Genomic DNA, 22,852 nt, shown 5'->3' on the forward strand with positions numbered 1-22,852 from the left:
CAACTAAATCCTATTATAATAATCATTATTAGAGAGTCTTTTGGTATATTTCAGTTGCTTCTGAATCCTTGCCAGTGGCTTATAGAAACAGTGCTTTGTAGTCTAGTTGATCCCTTCCTATGACTATCATGCCTATAAGAACCTAAGGTGTGGCTGTCTGTAATATTTTGCAAGAGGCTGAGGTCACTTAACCTGCAGTCGTGCTTCTTATCTTTGTATTGTAGACTTTTTTTTTTATCATCAGTAGCATTTATACTTCCTTCAGTGAAAAATTCTGAACAAAAATAAAATGAAAAAAAATTTTCCATCACCCAGGAAGTTTCATGGGAAAAGAGCCTTTAGTCTGAGTTGAGGAAAGAGGTAAGGGGTTAAGTGCACAAAACTCAGTGGTGATTTAGTGTCATTTCCAGCCACAGCGTCTGGACCTCTTTCTAGCAGCGTGTTCATTACGATGGCATCATTACAACAAACAGTTTAGATACTGCTAGAGTTGCTGTCCAGTAAGTAGCACTGCACTGTATTTTAACTGCTTTTCTCTTGTAGGAAAAGGAAGAATTGATTGAAGAGTGGCAACCAGAGCCTCTTGTTCCTCCTGTCTCAAAAGACCATCCTGCTCTCAACTACAACATTGTTTCAGGGTAAATTGGTTTTGTTAGTCAAGGGCTGATGTTTGGTTTCCTGAAAGTAAATTCAGCAAAGTATAGGTTGGTTTATATAATATTCCCTTTTTAACTGAAATAAGACGTTCAGAAACTTCTGGAGATCGGACATGCTCTTTAATAGTCTCCAGCTTGGGTTTCAGAGTTTGTCTCTTTAATACATATCTATTTTTCAAAGTAATACAGACATATAGTATTTCAGATGGTGAGACAGTGAAATGAAAAACAGCATTCCTCCTTGTTGCCACCTGGTTTGTTTCTGATTTTAGATCTGTTGTAGATCTTTATAAGTAGATAGTAATGGTATGCTTACACCACTGTTTCTTGATTGATTAGTATAGACAGACAGTCCCTGTTGACTCTCACAGTATGAATTATGAAACTTCAACTCACACTAGTCCCTCCTGGCTTCCAGTGTTTTATCTGTTTATATTTTTAGTTCTTCTGTTTCAGTATAGAGAAAATATTAGACACATAGTATCCATCATCAAGAAGTAATAGGTATTAACATTTTGCTGTTTACTTCAAATCTGTTTTTTAAAAGAAATAGAGCATTGGAAATATAGTTGATCCTTGAACAGTATGGCAGGGGTGCTGACCCTCCATGAAGTCAAAAACGTACAACTAAATTACAGTCAGCCCTCCAGATACATGGTTTTAACACATCCCTCCAGATAGTGGTTTTACTACTATTTACAATCTCAAAGTTGGTGGATGTTCCTTTGCTTATATTTATGCTTTTACAACAATATGCCTGTTGCCATGAAAGTTTTCAGTATTTGTTTATAAAATACGATGCAGCATATTCTCTTGAGAGAGCTTCCCAGGTGGCTTAGTGGTAAAGAATCTGCCTGCCAGTGCAGCTGATGCAGGACATGTGGGTTCAGTCTCTGGGTCAGGAAGATCCCCTGGAGAAGGAAATGGCAACCTACTCCAGTATTCTTGCCTGGGAAATCCCATGGACAGAGGAGCCTGGAGGGCTGCAGTCCATTAGGTCGCAAAGAATCAGACACCACTGAGCAACATTCTCCTGAGACTGTCCTACTTCTGGTCTGACATGGGAGAGGCTTGTATTCTTCACTTTGGTGAACTTCTTTGGTCTTATGAAAGTTTTACTTGTTCTTAAATCAAACTTACCAATCATTAATGTTATGATCATAAATCCTTTCTACCACAGACGTCTAATTTGCCTGTTTTCTGTATGACAGTCACTTGTCCCAACGTAATTGGTTGAATAATCCATTTTTTACCTACTGATTGGAAATTTCCCTACTTTCATATGTCATGTTCATCACTCAGTTGTGTCGGACTCCTTTTTCATATCCTTCTCCAGGGGATCTTTCTGACCCAGGGATCGAACCTGGGTCTCCTGCATTGCAAGTAGATTTGTTACCATCTGAGCTACCAGGGAAGCCTTCTTATGTTTAGTTCCCTTATATAAGATCTATTTCTGGCTTTATTTCTGTTCTTTGGTATATTTGTTCTCCCTGTGCCAGAACCTCGTTTATGTTGTTCAGTCGCTAAGTCATATCCAACTCTTTGCAACCCCATAGACTACAGAACACCAGGTTTCCCTGTACTTCACTATCTCCCTAAGTTTGCTTAAATTCATGTCCATTGAGTCAGTGATGCTGTCTAACCACCTCATCCTCTGCTGCCCCCGTCTCCTTTTACCTTCAGTCTCTCCCAGCATCAGGATCTTTTCCAGTGAGTTGGCTTTTCGAATCAGGTGGCAAAGTATTGAAGCTTCAGCTTCAACATAAGTCCTTCCAATGAATATTCAGGGTTGATTTCCTTTAGGATTGACTGGTTTGATCTCCCTGCAGTCCAAGAGATTCTCAAGAGTCTTACCCAGCACCATAATTCAAAAGCGTCAATTCTGGGAAGCTCAGCTTTCTCTTATGGTCCAACTCCAGATCCATACACAACTGCTGGAAAAACCATAGCTTTGACTATACGGACCTTTGTTGGCAAAATGATGTCTCTGCTTTTTATATACCGTCTAAGTTTCTCATAGATTTTCTTTCAAGAAGCAACGTCTTTTAACTTCATAGCTGCAGACACTGTCCACAGTGATTTTACAGCCCAGGAAAACAAAATTTGTCAGTGCTTCCACTTTTTACCCTTCTGTTTGCCATGAAGTGATGGGACCAGATTCCATGATCTTAATTTTTGAATGTTGAGTTTCAAGCTGGCTTTTTCATTCTCCTCTTTCACCCTCATCAAGAGGCTCTTTAGTTCCTCTTTACTTTCTGCCATTAGAGTGGTATCATCTGCATATTTGAAGTTGTTGGTATTTCTCCCAGCAATCCTGGTTTCTGCTTGTGGTTCAACGAGCCTGGCATTTTGCATAATGTATTCCACATATAAGTTAAATAGGCAGGGTGACAATACAGCCTTGTTGTATTCCTCTCCCAATTTTGAACCAATCCATTATTCCGTGTCTGGTTCTAATTGTTGCTTCTTGACCTGCATACAGGTTTCTCAGGAGACAGGTGTGGTGGTCTGGTCTGTTTAAGAATTTTCCACAGTTTGTTGTGATCTACACAGTCAAAGGCTTTAGCATAGTCAATAAAGCAGAAGTAGATTTTTTTTTCTTAGAACTCTCTTGCTTTCTCTATGACCCAGCAGATATTGGTAATGTGATCTCTGGTTCCTTTGCCTTTTCTAAATCCAGCTTATGTATCTAGATTCATGTACTGCTGAAGCCTCCCTTGAAGGATTTTGAGCATAACCATGCTAGCACGTGAAATGAACTCAGTGTTAGGGTAGTTTGAACATTCTTTGGTATTGCCCTTTTTTGGGATTGGAATGAAAACAGACCTTTTCCCATCTTGTGACCACTGCTGAGTTTTCCAAATTTGCTGACATATGAGTGCAACACTTTAACAGCATGATCTTTTAGGATTTGAAATAGTTCAGCTGGAATTCCATCACTTCCACTAACTTTGTAGTAATGCTTCCAAAGGCCCTCTTGACTTTATACTCCAGGATGTCTAGTTCTAGGCCAGTGACCACACCATCGTGGTTATCCAGGTCAAGACCTTTTTGTGTAGTTCTTCCATACATTCTTGCTCAGTTTAGTTCAGTTCAGTCGCTCAGTCATTTCCAACTCTTTGCGACACCATGAATTGCAGCACGCCAGGCCTCCCTGTCCATCACCAACTCCCAGAGTTCACTCAAACTCACGTCCATAGAGTCTGTGATGCCATCCAGCCATCTCATCCTCTGTCGTCCCCTTCTCCTCCTGCCCCCAATCCCTCCCAGCATCTGAGTCTTTTCCAGTGAGTCAACTCTTCACATGAGATGGCCAAAGTACTGGAGTTTCAGCTTTACCGTCGTTCCTTCCAAAGAACACCCAGGACTGATCTCCTTCAGAATGGACTGGTTGGATCTCCTTGCAGTCCAAGGGACTCTCAAGAGTCTTCTCCAACACCACAGTTCAAAAGCATCAATTCTTCGGCGCTCAGCCTTCTTCACAGTCCAACTCTCACATTCATACATGACCACAGGAAAAACCATAGCCTTGACTAGACGGACCTTTGTTGGCAAAGTAATGTCTCTGCTTTTGAATATGCTATCTAGGTTGGTCATAACTTTCCTTCCAAGGAGTAAGCGTCTTTTAATTTCATGGCTGCAGTCACCATCTGCAGTGATTTTGGAGCCTAAACAAATAAAGTCTGACACTGTTTGCACTGTTTCCCCATCTATTTCCCATGAAGCGATGGGACCAGATGCCATGATCTTAGTTTTCTGAATTTTGAGCTTTAAGCCAACTTTTTCACTCTCCTCTTTCACTTTCATCAAGAGGCTTTTGAGTTCCTCTTCACTTTCTGCCATAAGGGTGGTGTCATCTGCATATCTGAGGTTATTGATATTTCTCCCGGCAATCTTGATTCAGCTTGTGTTTCTTCCAGCCCAGCGTTTTTCATGATGTACTCTGCATAGAAGTTAAATAAGCAGGGTGACAGTATACCGCCTTGATGTACTCCTTTTCCTATTTGGAACTAGTCTGTTGTTCCATGTTCAGTTCTAACTGTTGCTTCCTGACCTGCCTACAGGTTTCTCAAGAGGCAGGTCAGGTTGTCTGGTATTCGCATCTCTCAGAATTTTCCACAGTTTATTGTGATCCACACAGTCAAAGGCTTTGGCATAGTCAATAAAGCAGAAATAGATGTTTTTCTGCAACTCTCTTGCTTTTTCCATGATCCAGTGGATGTTGGCAATTTGATCTCTGGTTCCTCTGCCTTTTCTAAAACCAGCTTGAACATTTGGAAGTTCACGGTTCACATATACCTGAAGCGTGGCTTGGAGAATTTGATCATTACTTTACTAGTGTGTGAGATGAGTGCAATTGTGCAGTAGTTTGAGCATTCTTTGGCATTGCCTTTCTTTGGGATTGGAATGAAAACTGACCTTTTCCAGTCCTGTGGCCACTGCTGAGTTTTCCAAATTTGCTGGCATATTGAGTGCAGCACTTTCATAGCATCATCTTTTAGGATTTGAAATAGCTCAACTGGAATTCCATCACCTCCACTAGCTTTGTTCATAGTGATGCTTCCAGAGGCCCACTTGACTTCACATTCTAGGATGTCTGGCTCTAGGTGAGTGATCACACCATTGTGATTATCTTGGTCGTGAAGATCTTTTTTGTACAGTTCTTCTGTGTATTCTTGCCATCTCTTCTTAATATCTTCTGCTTCTGTTAGGTCCATGCCATTTCTGTCCTTTATCGAGCCCATCTTTGCATGAAATGTTCCCTTGGTATCTCTAATTTTCTTGAAGAGATCTCTAGTCTTTCCTATTTTGTTGTTTTCCTCTATTTCTTTGCATTGATCGCTGAGGAAGGCTTTTTTATCTCTCCTTGCTATTCTTTGGAACTCTGCATTCAGATGTTTGTATCTTTCCTTTTCTCCTTTGCTTTTCACTTCTCTTCTTTTCACAGCTATTTGTAAGGCCTCCTCAGACAGCCATTTTGCTTTTTTGAATTTCTTTTCCATGGGGATGGTCTTGATCCTTGTCTCCTGTACAGTGTCACAAACCTCAGTCCATAGTTCATCAGGCACTCTATCTATCAGATCTGTTTCTCACTTCCACTGTATAATCATAAGGGATTTGATTTAGGTCATACCTGAATGGTCTAGTGGTTTTCCCCACTTTCTTCAGTTTAAGTCTGAATTTGGCAATAAGGAGTTCATGATCTGAGCCACAGTCAGCTCCCAGTCTTGTTTTCGCTGACTGTATAGAGCTTCTCCATCTTTGGCTGCAAAGAATATAATCAGTCTGATTTCGGTGTTGACCATCTGGTGAAGTCCACGTGTAGAGTCTTCTCTTGTGTTGTTGGAGGGGGGTGTTTGGTATGACGAGTGCATTCTCTTTACAAAACTCTATTAGCCTTTTCCCTGTTTCATTCCGTATTCCAAGGCCAAATTTTCCTGTTACTCCAGGTGTTTCTTGACTTTCTACATTTGCATTCCAGTCCCCTATAATGAAAAGGACATCATTTTTGGGTGTTAGTTCTAAAAGGTCTTATGGATCTTCATAGAACCGTTCAGCTTCAGCTTCTTCAGCATTACTGGTTGGGACATAGACTTGGATTACTGTGGTATTGAATGGTTTGCCTTGGAAACGAACAGAGATCATTCTTTCGTTTTTGAGATTGCATCCAAGTACTGCACTTTGGACTCTTGTTGACCATGATGGCTACTCCATTCCTTCTAAAGGATTCCTGCCTGCAGTAGTAGATATAATGGTCATCTGAGTTAAATTCACCCATTCCAGTCCATTTTAGTTCACTGATTCCTAGAATGTCGACATTCACTCTTGCCATCTCCTTGCTACCTCTTCTTAATCTCTTCTTCTAATGTTAGGTCCTTATTGTTTCTCTGCTTTATCCTGCCCATCTTTTCATGAAATGTTTCCTTGATATCTTCTGTTTTCTTGAAGAGATCTCTAGTCTTTCCCATTGTACTGTTTTCCTCTGTTGCTTTGCGTTGTTCATTTTAGAAGCCCTTATCTCTTCATGTTGTTTTCTGGAACTCTGCATTCAGTTGGGCATATCTTTTCCTTTCTCCCTTGCCTTTTGCTAATCTTTCATTAGCTATTTGTGAAGCCACCTCAGACAACCACTTTGCCTTCTTGCATTTCTTTTTCTTTTGGATAGTTTTTGACACCGCCTCCTGTACAGTGTTACAAACCTCCGTCCACAGTGTTATTTGTTCCTCTTATGCCAGAACTTCATTTATACCACTAGGTTAATAATAGGTCTTGGCTAGCGTGGATCCTTAACCTTCTTATTCTTCAGAATTGTCTAGGCTGTTTTTTGACTCTTCACTAATAGTTTAGGTTTAGCTGATCAGATTTCACCAGAAAATGAATTTGAACTTTCGACTAGTAATGCATTGAATTTGTGGATTAATTTGGAAAGAATTGGCATATTGCTAATACTGAATCTCATCACCATGTATCTTGTGTATAACTTGTATATTTAGGTCTTTAATGTTTCTGAGAAAAGTTGGATAACGTTTTTCATAAAGATTTTGCTTAACTTTTCATACTTTTTGTTTTGAAACATGATAGATTCACATGAAGTCATAAGAAATAATACAGATAGATTCCATATACCCTTCATTATGTCCCCCAGTGGTAACATCTTGCTTAACTGTAGTACAGTATCACAGCCAGGAAATTGACGTTGCATATCTTTTAATAGCTTTATCTCTAGATACCAGAGAGTTTTCATTTCTGTCATGAAGAGCATCATTTTCTTCTTGTTTCTGTGTTATTACACTGGCTGGGATACTTTGTATGCAGTGTTGAATAGGAGTGGTAACAAAGACTTCTGTGTCCTGTTCCTGATAGCTTTTATGGGATAACCTGTATGGTGTTACAGGCCTTCCTTTCTCATCCTAATTTGCTAAGGGAACTTTTTGTTAGTTTTAAAATCAGAGTATTAAATTTTATTAAATCTGTTGAGATGATTGTGACTCTTCTCCCCTAATCCATTACTGTTTTAAATTGTACTGGTTGATTTTTTTTACAGTAATTAAGCATATACATAAAATTTCTCGAAATTGCAAGCAGCCACACCACTCATCGTCACTCAGATTCTAGCTTGGTAGACTTGCAGAAAGATGGAGATTTACCCTCTGGAAAGGCTAAATATAAATGAAAAGTCCGAAGGATGTGTTAGGGAACGGGTGCCCTTCTGAAAACAGAATGTAAGTAAAATGTTTATAATGAATAGTAGGATGCTGATCCCATTTCCTCCATCTCAGCTCTTAGAGAAAGTTGGAAACCAGATTTATACCTCATATATACCAAAGGAGTTCTCTTTGGTGAAACTCGAAGTCAAGAGAATAAACACAGAAAATTTTGAGCTTAGGGTTTCCACAGATGAACTCGTGTCTGATTATTATAGAGTGAAGCCCACTGTGAGTCAAGAAGCCAGGCCTATTTACACAGTGCTTCAGTTAGCTTCCCTGTGGCTCATATGGTAAAGAATCTGCCTGTAATAAGAGAGACTTGGGTTCAATCCCTCGGTCAGGAAGAACCCTTGGAGAATGGCTACCCACTCCAGTATTCTTGCCTGGAGAATTCCATGGACAGAGGTGCCTGGCAGTCTACAGTCCATGGGATTGCAAAGAATCGTTCATGACTGAGCAACTAACACTTTACTTTTTTTCTTTCTGGTTAGCATTTCAGTGTCTTATTCTTAAAAATGGGTGGACAACCTTAAATTATGGTCCATTGATTTTCAACAAAGTGCCAAGACAATTCAGTAGGGAAAGAATAGTCTTTTTTAGCGAATGGTGATGGCACAACTGGATAGACATGTGTAAAAGAATGATGACAGACCTCAGACTCACAACATGTGTGAAAATTAGCTCAGAATTAATCACAGGCCCAAATTTAAGGGCAAAAATTATAAATTCTTAGTAGAAGAAAGAAAACAAAAGAGTAATTCTTTGTAATCTTGGGTTGGGCAAAGATTTTTAGATATGACACAAAAAGCACAAGCAGCCAAAGGAAAAATAAACTGCAATTCATTAAAATTAAAAACACTTGTGTTTCAAAGTCCACTATCAGAGAAATAATACAAAACCCTGCAAAATGGGAGAAAATATTTTCAAGTCATTTATTTGTTAAGGGGCTAGTATCCAAAATATATATTAGAAAACTCTTACAACTTAGTGATAGATAAACCCTATTTAAGCATGACTCTTTGGTTAATTTTTATTAATTGTTTGGGTTTTTTTTTTTGTTTTTTGTTTTTTTTTGCTAATATTTGGTACTTTTAGTATCAGTATTAGAAAACGAGTTTAGTCTTTTCTTTTCCCTTACTATGCTGGCCCAGGTTTGGTATCAGAAATTTAGTAGTCTTGTAATTTTCTTGGCAATAATATGTATTTGTTGTTTGTTCTGTTGAGCATAGATTTTAAATCATGAATTTAATGTCTTCAGTGAGTTTGTAAAACCATTTCTATTTCCTTTATGAGTAAGTTTTGGTTATTGTTATTTAGTAATTGTTCATTTCTTGTGTTTTCAAATGCTTTTGCATGAAGTAGTTCATAGAATTTTCTCAAACAGTTATATGTAAAAAAAAAAATATATATATATATGTGTGTGTGTGTTAGTCACTTAGTCATGTCCAACTCTTTGTTATCCCATGGACTATAGCTCGCCAGACTCCTCTGTCCATGGGATTCTCCAGGCAAGAATGCTGGAGTGGATTGCCATTTCCTTCTCCAGGGCATCTTCCTGACTCAGGGATCAAATCCAGGTCTCCTGCATTGCAGGCAGATTCTTTATCATCTAAGCTATAGGGAAGTCCTCCTCATATGTAAAATAATATATATGCTATATATATATATATATATATACATACACACACAACTTTATATACAGATGTGTAGAACAACACATCTGTGGGGTTTGTGTCTGCATTACAGTCATCTGTGTCTCCTTTCTCACTCAGATTTGCTAAAGGTTTGTCCTCTGGTTTAGTTCAGTCTCTGTTTTATTTTCTTCATTTTGGGCCTTTCTTGCAGGCACAGGTATTGACCTCCTCTTCAGCACTGCTCTCATCAGCACTCATGTAAGACAGCATTCTCATTTGCTTTTTTCTTGGTTTCCTTTATCCCCAGCACCTGCATCTGTTCTCCACCAGTAATGGATCTCACTGTAATGCTTGTATTTTACTTTCTTTTATTATTTTATGTCATTAAAAACATGTATTTTATTATTTTTAGCATGTATAGATTCTTGAAACTATTTTTAATGTTTTATGAATGTGTTTTTAATTTTGTGCTCTAGACTCCATTCTGATTTTTTTTTAAACAAGTTTTCTACTCAACACAATTTTTCGACAAATGTTTGAGTTCCTGCTGTGTTCAAGGAATATGCTGAGTATGTGCAGTAATCAAAATCTTAGTTCTCTTAGGCCAGGCAGACCAAAAATGAAGTAAATATAGTGTTAGCTGGTGTTGAGTGGTGTAAAGAAATATGCGGCAGCACAGAGAGGTGGAATTGCTAAGTGTACTTCTCATTTCTTTTGACTGGTACATATTATTCTGCTGTATATGGCTACCATGTTTTACTTAGCCATTTTCCTTGTGATATATACCTCAGCTGCCTCTACTCCCCACTGCTACAAACAGTGTGGTTATTAAACCTGATTGACATCCTGTTGTGGACCTGTTTGAGTCTCTCTAGGGGTGTGGGCCCAGCAGGAGAATCATGATGTAGGAAAGTCCCAGAGGGAAATGAGACAGGCGTATACCAGTACCCAATACCTGGACAACATTGTTTTATTTTGCATTTCTCTGATTATTTGAGCCATTAAGTATAATTTTATCTACTTATTAGCTGTTGGGGCTTTTCTCTTCTGTGAATGCCTACTAGTATCTTCTACTTCTTTTTCTACCTAATTCCCAGCCTACTTTTCAATTATCAGGAATCCCCATTATTGTGTAGATTTTAATTCTTGATCAGTTCTTGTGTAGTGATTTATTACAATGATTCTAAGAAACTTTTTTTTTTCTTTCTATTTTAAGATCTCTGAAATGGATATGAATCTTACAGCTACTGGGAGTCATTCTTACCTGGGGGCAGTTGGGGTGGTATCGTTTCTTAGCACTGATGAACTTGGTCATGGCTGTACTCACTGCCAACACCTCAGTTGAGTTACGTGGCCACAGGTCGTATAAGACAGCTGATGGAAGGAGAAATGCTCAGATTCCTCTAGACGGATGAACAGAGGCTGTTGGGACTATGGCTTTGAGCATTCCTTTGTCAAATTCCTGCTGCCTTTGGATAATAAGAGCTTACTTTCTAGAAACACGTGATTCAGTTGAGAAAAGATTAAATTAGGAGTTTAGTCCAATAGGAAAGTTCCAGCACGAAATTTAGAGAATGGGTGACTTGTCAGGTAATCTCAGAGATGATAGCAGAGCATCTTCCTAAGCAATACCAGGATACTCCTGTTAGCAGGGAGTGTGAATACCTGTGATATCCATGATGTAGCAGGGAGCAGTCAGTCAGAACTGCTGACTAAAAATTAGGAATGTCTTAACTGATTCATCTTGTTTATATTTTTCCCTACATAGGTGCGAAAGTAGAATGACAAAAATCTGTGTCAGGAATGCCTTTTCATTAAATATAACCTGAAACACATATAATAAGAAAACTGTCATTACATTTTAATTGGCCATGTCTTTCTTCCTTAGTGGTAGATAAAATACAGTTGATGCCATCTTGCATTCATGAAATACAACAAATTTCTATCACCCATCTGTTAGTTTTGTCTGTGGTATCTTCGTTGAACCAAAATTCTTAGTTTTGACTTAGTCACATCCATCCATTTTAGCCTCATGGTTTGTGTTTGGAGACTTGCTCTAGAAATCATTTCCTATTCTGAGGTCACAAAGACTTTCTAAATTTTCTTCTGTTACCTTTTTCAGAGTACTTTTTAGGCTTTTAAAATGCCTGGAATTCACCTTTGTATATGGTTATTCAATTTTATTTTTTCCCATTGAGAACAAAATATGTGTAACTTAGTGGGTGCAGCTGCTGCTGTTTGCAGGTATTTATATATAGGCATACCTCATTTTATTGCACTTTGCTTTGTTGTACTCCTGTGTGTGTGTATGTGTGTGTGTGTGTGTGTGTGTGTGTGCACGCACTCAGTCATGTCCAACTCTTTGCGACCCCATGGACTATATAGCCTACCAGGCTCCTCTGTCCATGGAATTTTCCAGGCAAGAATATTGGAGCAGGTAGCCGTTTCCTGCTCCACGGGATCTTCCCAACCCAGGGATCAAACCCACGTCTCATGTGTCTCCTGCATTGGCAGGTGGATTCTTTACTACTCTACCACTTGGGAATTCCATTGCACTCTCATAGATACTGCATTTTTTACAAATTAAAAGTTTGTGGCAACCTTGTATTGTCAGATGATGGTTGTCATTTGTTAGCAATAAAGTATCTTTTAAAAATTAGAAAATAATTTTTTTTAGTTTTATTAAGATATACTTGACATATAGCACTGTTTAAGGTGTATAGCATGATTTGACTTACATAGATCATGAATTGATTACCACATTAAGTTTAGTGAACATACATCATCTCATACAGATTCAAAATTAAATAACAATTTTTTTTTCCTTCTGAGGAAAACAAGTTTTACTCTCAACAGTTTTCATATATAATTTAACATCAGTGTTAACTATATTTGTCATGTTGTACATGCAGTGCAGGCAGATTCTTTGCGATCTGAGCCACCAGGGAAGCTTGTTACATCCCCAGTACTTAATTATCTTATAACTGGGAGTTTGTACCTTTTGATCACCTTAATCCAATACCCCCTCTCCCTAACCTGCCTCTGGTAACCACAAATCTGATCTCTTTTCCTGTGAGTTTGTTTCTTTTTGAAGTGTGATTGACTTAAAACACTATATTAGTTCCTGGTATGCAACATGGTGATTTTATATTTGTATACATTTCAGAATGATCACAATGATGAATCTAATTACCATTTATCACCATACAAAGATACAACAATAATCATTAAGTGTATTCCCCACACTGTGCATTTCATATCCATGACTCATTTTTTTTATAATTGAAAATTTGTACCTATGAATCTTCCTCACCCGTTTTTTCTCATTCCCCCAGCCTCCCTTCCCTCTGGCTATGACTCTGCTTCTCTGTGACTGCTTCTGTTTTGTTATGTTTGTTCATTTGTTTTGCTTTTCAGATTCCACATGTAAGTAAAATCATACATATTTGTCTTTCTCTGACTTATTCCACTCAGCATAATACCCTGTAGATCTATTCACGTTCTCACAAGTGGCAAGATTTTGTTCTTTATTTTTTGGCTGAGTAATACTCCTCCTTACATCTTCTTTTTCCATACTGATGGGCACTCAGATTGCTTTCGTATCTGGGCTATTGTAAATAATGCTGAAATAAACATAAGCGTGGAAAAATATTTGCTAATGAGTGCTTTTGTTTTCTTTAAATAAATACCCAGGGTTGGAATTGCTATATTATATGATAGCTCCATTTTTAATTTTTGAAGTGATTCCATGCTATCTTCCATAGTGGCTGTACCAATTTGCATTCCCACAAATAATGCATGAGGGTTCCTTTTTCTTCACATCCTTGCCAACACTGGTTATTTGTCTTTTTAATGATAACTCTTCTGACAGGTGTGAGGTGGTATTTCATCGTTGTTTTGTGTTTTCCTGATGATTAGTGATGTTGAGTATCTTTTGTGCCTGTTAGCCATCTGTATGTTTTCTTTGGAAAAATATCTATTTAGATTCCTTGCTCATCCTTGTCTTGTTCCTAATCTTAAAGGAAATGCTTTCAGTTTTTCACAGTTGAGTATATTAGCTGTGGGCTTGCTCCGTGTGAACTTTATTATGTTGAGGTATGTTCCCTCTGTACTCACTTTGTTGAGAGTATTTTTATCATAAATGGATGTTAAATTTTGTCAAAACTTTGTCTCCTTGTTGAGATGATCATGATTTTTATTCTTCAGTTTGTTAATATGATAGGTCATGTTGATAGATTTTTGGATATTGAACCATCCTTGCATCCTTGGGATGAATTTCACTTGATCATGGTGTATGATCCTTTTAATGTATTGTTTGATTCAGCTTGCTGATATTTTGTTGAGGATTTTTGCATCTATGTTCATCAATGATACCGGTCTATAATGTCCTTTTTGTGTGAAATTTCTGTGATTTTTCGTGTGTGACATTTTATTCTTTATACTATGGAGTTTGCATGTTCTTTTTCTATGTCCTTTAAGTGTAAGGTTGTCATTTATCTGAGGGATTTTTTGTTTCTTGAGATACTCTTGTATTGCTTTAAACTTGCAACAGCATTCTTCCATCTGGCCACCAGAGCTACATGTTCTGAGCATGCCCTGTGTGTGCTAAGTGAGTCTGTTTCAGTGGACTGACTCCTATGGATACTTGGTAGCTATGGCTGGTCCTTGGTCTAGTTGGTTACCACAGAAGTTGTGCAGAAGTTTTTGGCCCCTGATGGGCATGTCCAGATCCTGCACAGCTGGCTACATGGCTAGTGGAGTCCCAGTCCTGGTGCCAACCCCCTGGTGGGTGGGCCCAGGTTACGAAGTAGCTGACTGAAGGCCAGGAGCCCCAGAGCTAGTGTTTACCTAGTGTTGGTGGGCAGGTTTAGTCTTGGGGTTCCTGCAGCTCATGGGGTCCTATGACAGCCTGCCTGCTAGTAGGTGGGACTGTGTTTCCGCCCATCTCATCCCTTGGCCTGGCATTTCCCAGTACTAGTGCTGACTGGCTGGTAGACAGAGCTCAGTTTCAGTGCTAATAAGCTAGAGTGGGATTTCCAAAATGGCACTTGTCAGCAGCCGTGTTGCCATGTATGATGATCTCCCAAAATGATGGCTGCCACTATCTCTGTCTCCATATTAAGCCCCATTTGCCTCCTGCCTCTCTGGGAGGCTCTCTTAAGATCAGTGAGTAGGTCCTTTCATATTACTGATTCTGCCCTCCATTCTGGAATGTTTGAGATTTTTGTGTGCAGCCCTTGTCTACATGGATATTTTGCTTTTTCATGTTCTTGTGGGTGCCAGCTCCACCACCTCAGGAAATTTTATGAAACTTCAGTTTTGTGAAACTAAAGAAGTCCTAGGAGTTGGGAAGGCAGTGGCAACCCACTCCAGTACTCTTGCCTGGCAAATCCCATGGACAGAGGAGCCTGGTAGGCTGCAGTCCATGGGGTCACTAGGAGTTGGACACAACTGAGCGATTTCACTTTCACTTTTCACTTTCATGCATTGGAGAAGGAAATGGCAACCCACTCCAGTGTTCTTGCCTGGAGAATCCCAGGGACAGGGGAGCCTGGTGGGCTGCCGTCTCTGGGGTCGCACAGAGTCGGACATGACCGAAGCGACTTAGCAGCAGCAGCAGCAGCAGAAATTGGGAAAACAAGTGACATAGTAGATTTAGAATCATAGTGGATGATTTGAAAGAGAAAAAGCCCTTGAAGCCATAGAGAAGAAAGAAGATAGTTAATGAGCACTTTTTATAATGACAATTTGAGCCATAGCTTCTCACCCCACTTTATAGATGAAGAAACAGGCTCATGGAGGCCAAGTGACACCCCTGAGTTTCTGAAGCCGTCACTAGCCACAATGCAGACAGAATCTGCCTGACTGATCTACAGCTGTTCTTTTCAGAGTCTTGTATGAGTTCATCTGCTTTTGTTAATTTACTTCTAGTAGTCATTCTTTTCCTTCCCTGGATTCCCAGCATTTTTTCATTATTTTTCTTGCAGAAAACTAGTTCTGTTAGAATATACTGGTGAGAGTGGTGTTCCCTAGTCTTTTCTAGCTGCAGTACATTTTACAGAACAGCCCAGTGACAGAGCAGTGAGTTTGTGAAACAGAATCAGTTCTGTGCCACTGTCCTTTCCCTGGCCCTGTGTGGTATGTTTCTATTCCATTCTATTCTTTATTCTTACGATTTCCTTTAGGTGAAATGGGCTGGCTGTGATCCATTAATCACACCCTTTAATAGCTCGTGTCCCATAGTTTGGCCTGTATTTTTAAAGCATGACTTGTAGCTCGAGTACTTTTCAGCAGAGGACGATAGGTTGTCTGAGTAAGAGCCCATCTCCTGTTCAGCTGAACTCAGATCCATGCTCTGTGCAACCGGGCACTCTTATTTTACCCCTTTGTGGAGGGGTGGGGAATTCCTTTTAAATAGCGTTTCAGCATTAACTTTAGAAATGGGGGCCACGGCTTACTTATTCTTGTGGTGGCTTCCTGTAGATAACATGTATTTTTAAACTTGTCTGTAAGACTGTGACTCGCTCTGTCTCTTCATGCCTTTGATCTTGATGTTTCTATGTTTTCCTGAGGTACTTTATTTAGCAACTTAAGTGAGTTTCAAAACCAAGCAAAGGTTTGCCATTTGTCTATCCAAAATCTTGAAATTCTAGCTCACCTTTTTTTAATTTAAGTAGTATAGAGGGGCCTATTAAGAGTAGAGTTAATTACCAAGTATCTGATTTTTAATATACCATTTTCTAATTTTACTTTTTAAGAATAAAAAGAGAGATAGGAGTATGCGAATAGAGTAGAATGACACACTTGTGTGTCCTGTCCCCTTCCCTCTCCGAGACAGTATAATAATGTGTGTCCTGCAACACAAATGACTGAAGTATACCACTCTTGTCTCTTTCCCCAGCCCTCCAAGCCATAACATCGTGGTGAATGGAAAAGAATGTATAAACTTTGCTTCATTCAATTTTCTTGGATTGTTGGATAACCCTAGGCTCAAGGTAGGTAGCACATATGCTGAAGTGGACAGATAACATGACTGACTTGAGCAACTGGGCATAAAATAAGAGACAAATGCAGAATATCTGAAAGGGCTTTGTAAATGTTTATCATTATTCTTTCTTGACAGAGCTGTAACCTAGTTTTCAACAAGGGAAGGCAGGAGTGTCCTAATGTGGTCTAGTGTTAGGTGACAGCCAGAGAACTATATGAACCAAACCCGGTAATAGTTGGAGATGTGTCCAGGAAATTGCTTCATCTCCTTTTGGGATTGTGAGCCAGTAAACATTTTTTGAGGAAAGTTGTTCAGTCGCCCAGTTACGTCCAACTCTTTGCAACCCTTTGGACTGTAGCACGCCAGGCCTCCCTGCCCCTCACCATCTCCCAAAGTTTGTACAAGTTCATGTCCATGAACTTTGAGGTAAAACTTATGCCCAAAATGCCAAAAAGTGCGAATGCATTGAGTTAACCAGGTTTTCAGACGGTAAAGTGTCTGCCTACAGTGCAGGAGACCTGATTTCGATCTCTGGGTCAGGAAGATCCCCTGGAAAAGGAAATGGCAACCCACTTCAGTACGGTTGCCTGGAAAATCCTATGGACAGAGGAGCCTGGTAGGCTACAGTCCATGGGGTCGCAAAGAGTTGGACACGACTGAGTGACTAACAACCAGGTTTTAATGGTCAAGCTAATATAACTTTTCCATGTTCTTAGTCATATGCCTAAATCTTTCCATCCCTCCTTTCTTTATATCCTGTCAGAATTGTCTTAGTTCTTATAAAGGAGGAAAAGCCAGGCAACTAGAGAGGTATGTGAGCTATGTGGGTGAAAAAACAGGAAATTTCATTTTTGAGTTCTTAAGGATAAATTATTACAATATATATTTTTTTTCCACAAAGGCAGCAGCTTTGGCATCTCTAAAGAAGTATGGTGTGGGAACTTGTGGACCTAGAGGATTTTATGGCACATTTGGTATGTTTTCTGTCATATTTTTTAGACTGCTGCTTCCAACAATTAAGATCCAATCTGATTTCATAACTTCTTGGAAAAGGTATCCTTTATTAGTTGTGGTAATAAGCAAATGAACTTTCCAGAAGATTTTGTGTTTGAGACCATTGGTGGGAGACATGTTGATCTTAAGCTGACTGTCCCTTGTGTTGAAGGGCCATGGATACCTAAGGCGCACTGTCTCAGTAGGACGAAGACTGAGCTCTTGTTGCATTTGCCCCAAGAGACAATGGTGTGAGGAGACTGTCTGCCGTGCGTGACATTTGTGATGGGAAGCATCTGGTTTGAATGGCTCTGCTCTTCATAGTTGTGCAGGAACCCAAATCTTCCCTGTATTGTTGCTGTTGGCCTAATAGGGGCACCTTCCTGGTCTGCGTGGCTGTAGCCAAATGATGAGTATGGGGGAGCAGGAGTGCAGGGCTGCTGTACCCGTTTGGGTGGGCAGGTGGTATTGCTCATCATTCTGCCCACATTCCATTGGTGAAAACATAACTTGGATCATGCCTCCAGCAGAGGGACTGGGAAGTTGCCCTAGCTGGACAACCACATGCTAGGAGCAAGGTGAGAACAGATTGGAGGTACGGGGGGCAGTGATCAACTGTATAGCCCTTTTCTTTCTGGAATGAAGATGAAGGATCATTGATTTCCTTATGTGTGGATGACCTGGGGATGGATTAACTACCTGTTAGGATGAGTATGATTTCAAACACAGTAAACTCCCTAAATCAGAGTCATCAAAGAAGACCTTGGAATTTTATGATGGTTTTTGTTAAATGTATATTGTTCTTTGCTTCTGAAAATTTCAGAAATGTTGTTATATAATTGTTCAAGTGAGTATACTACTGGAAACAACATTCTGGTTTACGAAATGTCAGAGGCTGGGGAAAGAGGTCAGGGAAGGAAGTCTCTTTTAAAGTCTTCTCTGCTCATTTTCATTTCTTGGTCTGTGCTTTTTTTTTCACTTCTGCAGTTAAGATGTTTTTATTTAAGGGAGCACCTTTCTTTATCCTTTAGCTAGTTTAGTGGTTGAATTATTTGTATTAGAAACAGATGATGGGAGTTGGTGTCCAAGACTCCTGCAGCTGGACAGGATCTTTAAAATCTTGTATTCCTGCATCCCAGCTATTCAGAAGAGAACTAGAAAGCTCAGAGAGGTTAAGTGACTTCCTCATGGTCACACTGCTAATTAATTTCAACCCTAAAACTAGAAAACAAGTTTCTTGATTTGCAGTCGTAATGGGAAGATCAAAGACTTTAAAGAGCTTAGATCAAAACCTCCCTCTTTCTTCTAGCCTAATGCAAACATGAGTTGTTTGCCTGCTTTTTATTGGTAGGGTATTATTTCCTTGATAAGAATTAGAAAACCAGAAAAGGCACTTTTTGTTTTTACAGGTTTATTTGTTGTAATCTGATCAACAAGCCTTTCTTTCCATGATCTGCTTGCTGGGGTAAAGAATTTGCTTTCTTAAAACTCTCTCTTTCTAGCAGATTTTATTTGCCCATGTGGCCTTGACTCTTGCTCGAGAGTTATCTGAGAAGACCAATAAGAGATTTATTGTAAAATTTAGTGAAAAAAAAGTTTCAAATCTTTAAGACCAGTTTTCCCAGAACTGTGGAAATATGTTGTTGTAATCACCCAGTCAATTTTTCATTTGAATCACCTGAAATATGCATAATAGGATGCTGTGTGCTTCCAGATTTGTGTGTGGGGGGGTCTTTAATGATTTTTAGATTAATTTTTAAATTGCAATGTAGTTGACAAAAAATATTGTTAGTTTCAAGTGTATAGTGATTTGACATTTGCATACATTATGAAATGATCACCACGACAAGTCTAGCAACCATCTTTCCCTAAAGTTATTACAATATTATTGGCCATATACCCTATGGTGTATATTACATCCCCATTGCTTATTTATTTTATAACAGGACATTTGTACCTCTTAACCCCCTGTACCTAATTATCCCCACTCATCATCCCCTTTCCCTTTGGCAGCCACATATTTCTTCTATCTATGAATCTGTTTTCATTGTGGTTTGTTTGTTTTGTTTCTTCGAGTCCACATATAAGTGAGATCATACGGTGTTTGTCTTTCTCTGTCTGACTTATTTCACTTTTCATAAAACCCTAAATTAATTTTCTTGATTGAATAATTCAGTCCATGATATAAATCTCAAAAAGGTTTAAAAAGATAGTGAAGTCTCTACCCACTGTCATTCTGCCTCCCAGAAAAGACAGCTACTGTCAGTAGTTTCTTGTTAATTCTTCCAGAGACTTTTTTTCAGTGTATGCAAACCATTTCATACTTTTTCACCCCAGTTTTACAAAAATGATAGCATACCATATATATGTAGTATGCTGTTCGAGTTTGTTTTAAATTTAGTCTCTCATATGTCTGAATGTAATAAACACATGGTTGTGTTATCAGCTCTTTTGTGAACAGCTTTATTTGTCACTGTGTCTTTCTCCGGGCTTCCCAGGTGGCAGGCACAGAGGTAAAGAATCTGCCTGCCAGTGCAGGAAGTGCGAGAGACATGGGCTCCATCCTGGGTCAGGAAGATCCCACGGAGTAGGAAATGGCACCCGTTCCTGTATTCTTGCCTGGAAAATCTCATGGACAGAGGAGCCTGGTGGGCTACAGTCCATGGGGTCTCAAAGAGCTGGACACGACTAAATGACAGCACACGCCCACTCACACGTATCATTCTTATCCTATTGTAGTTCAGGGTTCAAACAGACTGTGGTATCTGGATAAAGATTGAAGATTAATTTGCAGTGTGATGGTTTTGTAATAAGACACCAAACCTGCCTGGAGTAACGTGTAATGTTTTCTGAATATATCGTCCTTCCTATTAACTTGCTTTGTTCCTTTTCAGCAGTTATCTATGCTTGCTTATCATCTTTTTTCCTTTCTTTATATGTATATTGCATATATTTTTATTTTTTGTTTTTTTCAATACGATATTTTCTATATTTTTCCTTATTCTGGAACCGATCACTTAAATTATTGTAGTTGTATTACATTACCTTGAAATTTCAGTGTATGTAAGTTTAGGGAAGCTACCTGAGATCTGCTAAGGCTATATTTTAAATCTCTAAAATACCTTCTACAGTTAAATTATTCAAAATATTTATGGTACATTAACCCTTTGCACTGAGCATTAAAGCAGAAGTAAAAGACCCCTTTCCTTTCATTTTAGTAGCTTGTGCGTTTATGAGACTAGGGTCTCTTTCCCTGGCCCAGCGAAAGGTTGCTTTTAATTTTGTCTTTTTCCTGAAAGGATCATTCAGGCATCTATTTTCAGTGAAGAAAATGTTGCCTGTTTTAGCTCTTTTCTCAACATTTCAAGTAATGAATGAAAATCACTTATTGGAAAAGTAAATGTCCTTATTAAAACATTTTCCACTTATTGTTTGATAGTAAAATTAGGTGATACTAGATGGTTAACCGGAGAAGGCAATGGCACCCCACTCCAGTACTCTTGCCTGGAAAATCCCATGGACAGAGGAGCCTGGTAGGCTGCAGTCCATGGGGTCGCTAAGAGTCAGACACGACTGAGCGACTTCACTTTCACTTTTCATTTTCATGCATTGGAGAAGGAAATGGCAACCCACTCCAGTGTTCTTGCCTGGAGAATCCCAGGGACAGGGAAGCCTGGTGGGCTGCCGTCTCTGGGGTCGCACAGAGTCGGACATGACTGAAGTGACTTAGCAGCAGCAGGTGATTAACACAGAAAAAAGAAAATTGAGAATTGAATTAAAATTCTTCTAGTTTCTTAGGCTAAATGTTTACCTGCCTCCTAAAGGCCCAGCCAGTTGTCTTATATAGTAAAGGACCATGTGAACCAGAGGTTTTTCCGCCTTCTCATCTTACTGTTTTAATGTGTATTTTAGAATCAATCAAATGGTGTTATCAAGTTGTGGAGCCTTCCTTTTCTCTAAGGCTAATGCAGTCCCAGTGCCTTTGATAATTGCTCTTGTTGAACCTTTTTATTTTGTTTGTAATGCATTCAGATCTCATTTATTTGTTTATTCCTCAGGCCTGGGATCTGCCTTGCATATGTAATACATACTTGGCTCTATGGTCTTAAACTGAATCAAAAGACAGTTACTGGCAGGGTTTCATGGTGAGAGATAGTGACATTTAATTGTGTTTTAGAGAAAAGAGTAAAGAACTGTTCATTTGTTTATTTTAAAGATATTTTTTCTCTGTTGTATAGTATCTTGACTGCATGTTTTAGTAGGAAAAGCATTTGGTCATAAAATTCCTAGATTTGCCACTTCCTTCTACCAGTCATGGGATTGTAGTTTTCTCAGTGTAGGCAGGGAATGATCTTTGTGCAACTTAGAACATTTTGGTAAGAATCATGTAAGATCCTGTTTGTGAAAAAATACTGCATGCAAAAGCATTCTGGAAAACATTCAGCACTGTTTTTGTATTTTAATGAGTACATATGTGATATTTGTACTTTTAAGAAAAATTGTCCAAGTCTCAGGTATTTAAAAAAAGTATGTAACATAAAAATATGGAGATATAAAGAGAAAATATAGTAGGTTGTAACTGTTTTAAAATTGGCAATTTTATGGTTTTTCCTCTAAACAACAAACTAGAACTTGGCCATAATACCTCCTTTTATTCTGATAAATAGGAAATTGAACTGAGTGGCTTTAATATATGATAGCCCTTATATTTGGATATCCAGGATTTGGATAGCTTCATTAGAAGATAACATATCTAATATTTCCTTTTAAAAGAAGAAAACATTTTCTTTTATTCTACAAATATTAATTTAGTTGAACAAACACACAGTATGTTGCTTTTTCCATGCCAGGCATTATTCTGAGTGTTTATGAGCATTAACTCTTGCGGTTCTCCTAACAATCCTTTCAGGTAGGTACACCTGTTGCCATTTGACAGAGGAAGGACCTGAGAGGGACAGAACAGTTTTAGGCCTGTCTGGAGTTCACAGCTGGCAGTGAGGGAGCCCAGATCTGAGCCCCTGTGATGACCACCATGGCCAGGCTCTGTGCTTGGTGTGGGGCAGCCTGCCCTAGCCTTGCCTCCCATCTGTTACGTTCTGGTGAGGGAGCAAGTGCCAGCAAGGGCAGCAGAAAGGGCAGAGAGGACATGGAGGCCTTCTGGTCACCTCCTGCCACAGCCTCCTGCCTGCCATATTGTTTCCTAGCAGTGAATTTAAAAATGCCGCATGCAGATCTATGAATCTAATTGTTGAAAGGGATCGTGCACACAGAAGATAGACATCCAGAGTCAAAGAACATGCCCTGGCAGTTTTTTCTGTTTGCTGCCTCCCCTGCCCTTTTGTTGAGAATTTCTTCATTGCAGTGTAATATCAT

At 39.1% G+C, this 22,852-nt stretch overlaps 1 protein-coding gene across 1 annotated transcript in view; it reads left to right on the forward strand.

The window, feature by feature from the left end:
• SPTLC1 (serine palmitoyltransferase long chain base subunit 1) overlaps nucleotides 1-22,852 on the forward strand; it is a 65,624-nt gene that overhangs the window by 5,412 nt on the left and 37,360 nt on the right. The window contains exons 3-5 of the mRNA XM_019966614.2: nucleotides 544-638; nucleotides 16,400-16,493; nucleotides 17,388-17,460. Coding sequence (XP_019822173.1) covers nucleotides 544-638; nucleotides 16,400-16,493; nucleotides 17,388-17,460 — 262 coding nt within the window. The remainder of the gene's footprint in view (nucleotides 1-543; nucleotides 639-16,399; nucleotides 16,494-17,387; nucleotides 17,461-22,852) is intronic.

Source organism: Bos indicus, chromosome 8 (genome assembly GCF_029378745.1).
Source record: "Bos indicus isolate NIAB-ARS_2022 breed Sahiwal x Tharparkar chromosome 8, NIAB-ARS_B.indTharparkar_mat_pri_1.0, whole genome shotgun sequence".
NCBI classification, from domain to species: Eukaryota; Metazoa; Chordata; class Mammalia; order Artiodactyla; family Bovidae; genus Bos; species Bos indicus.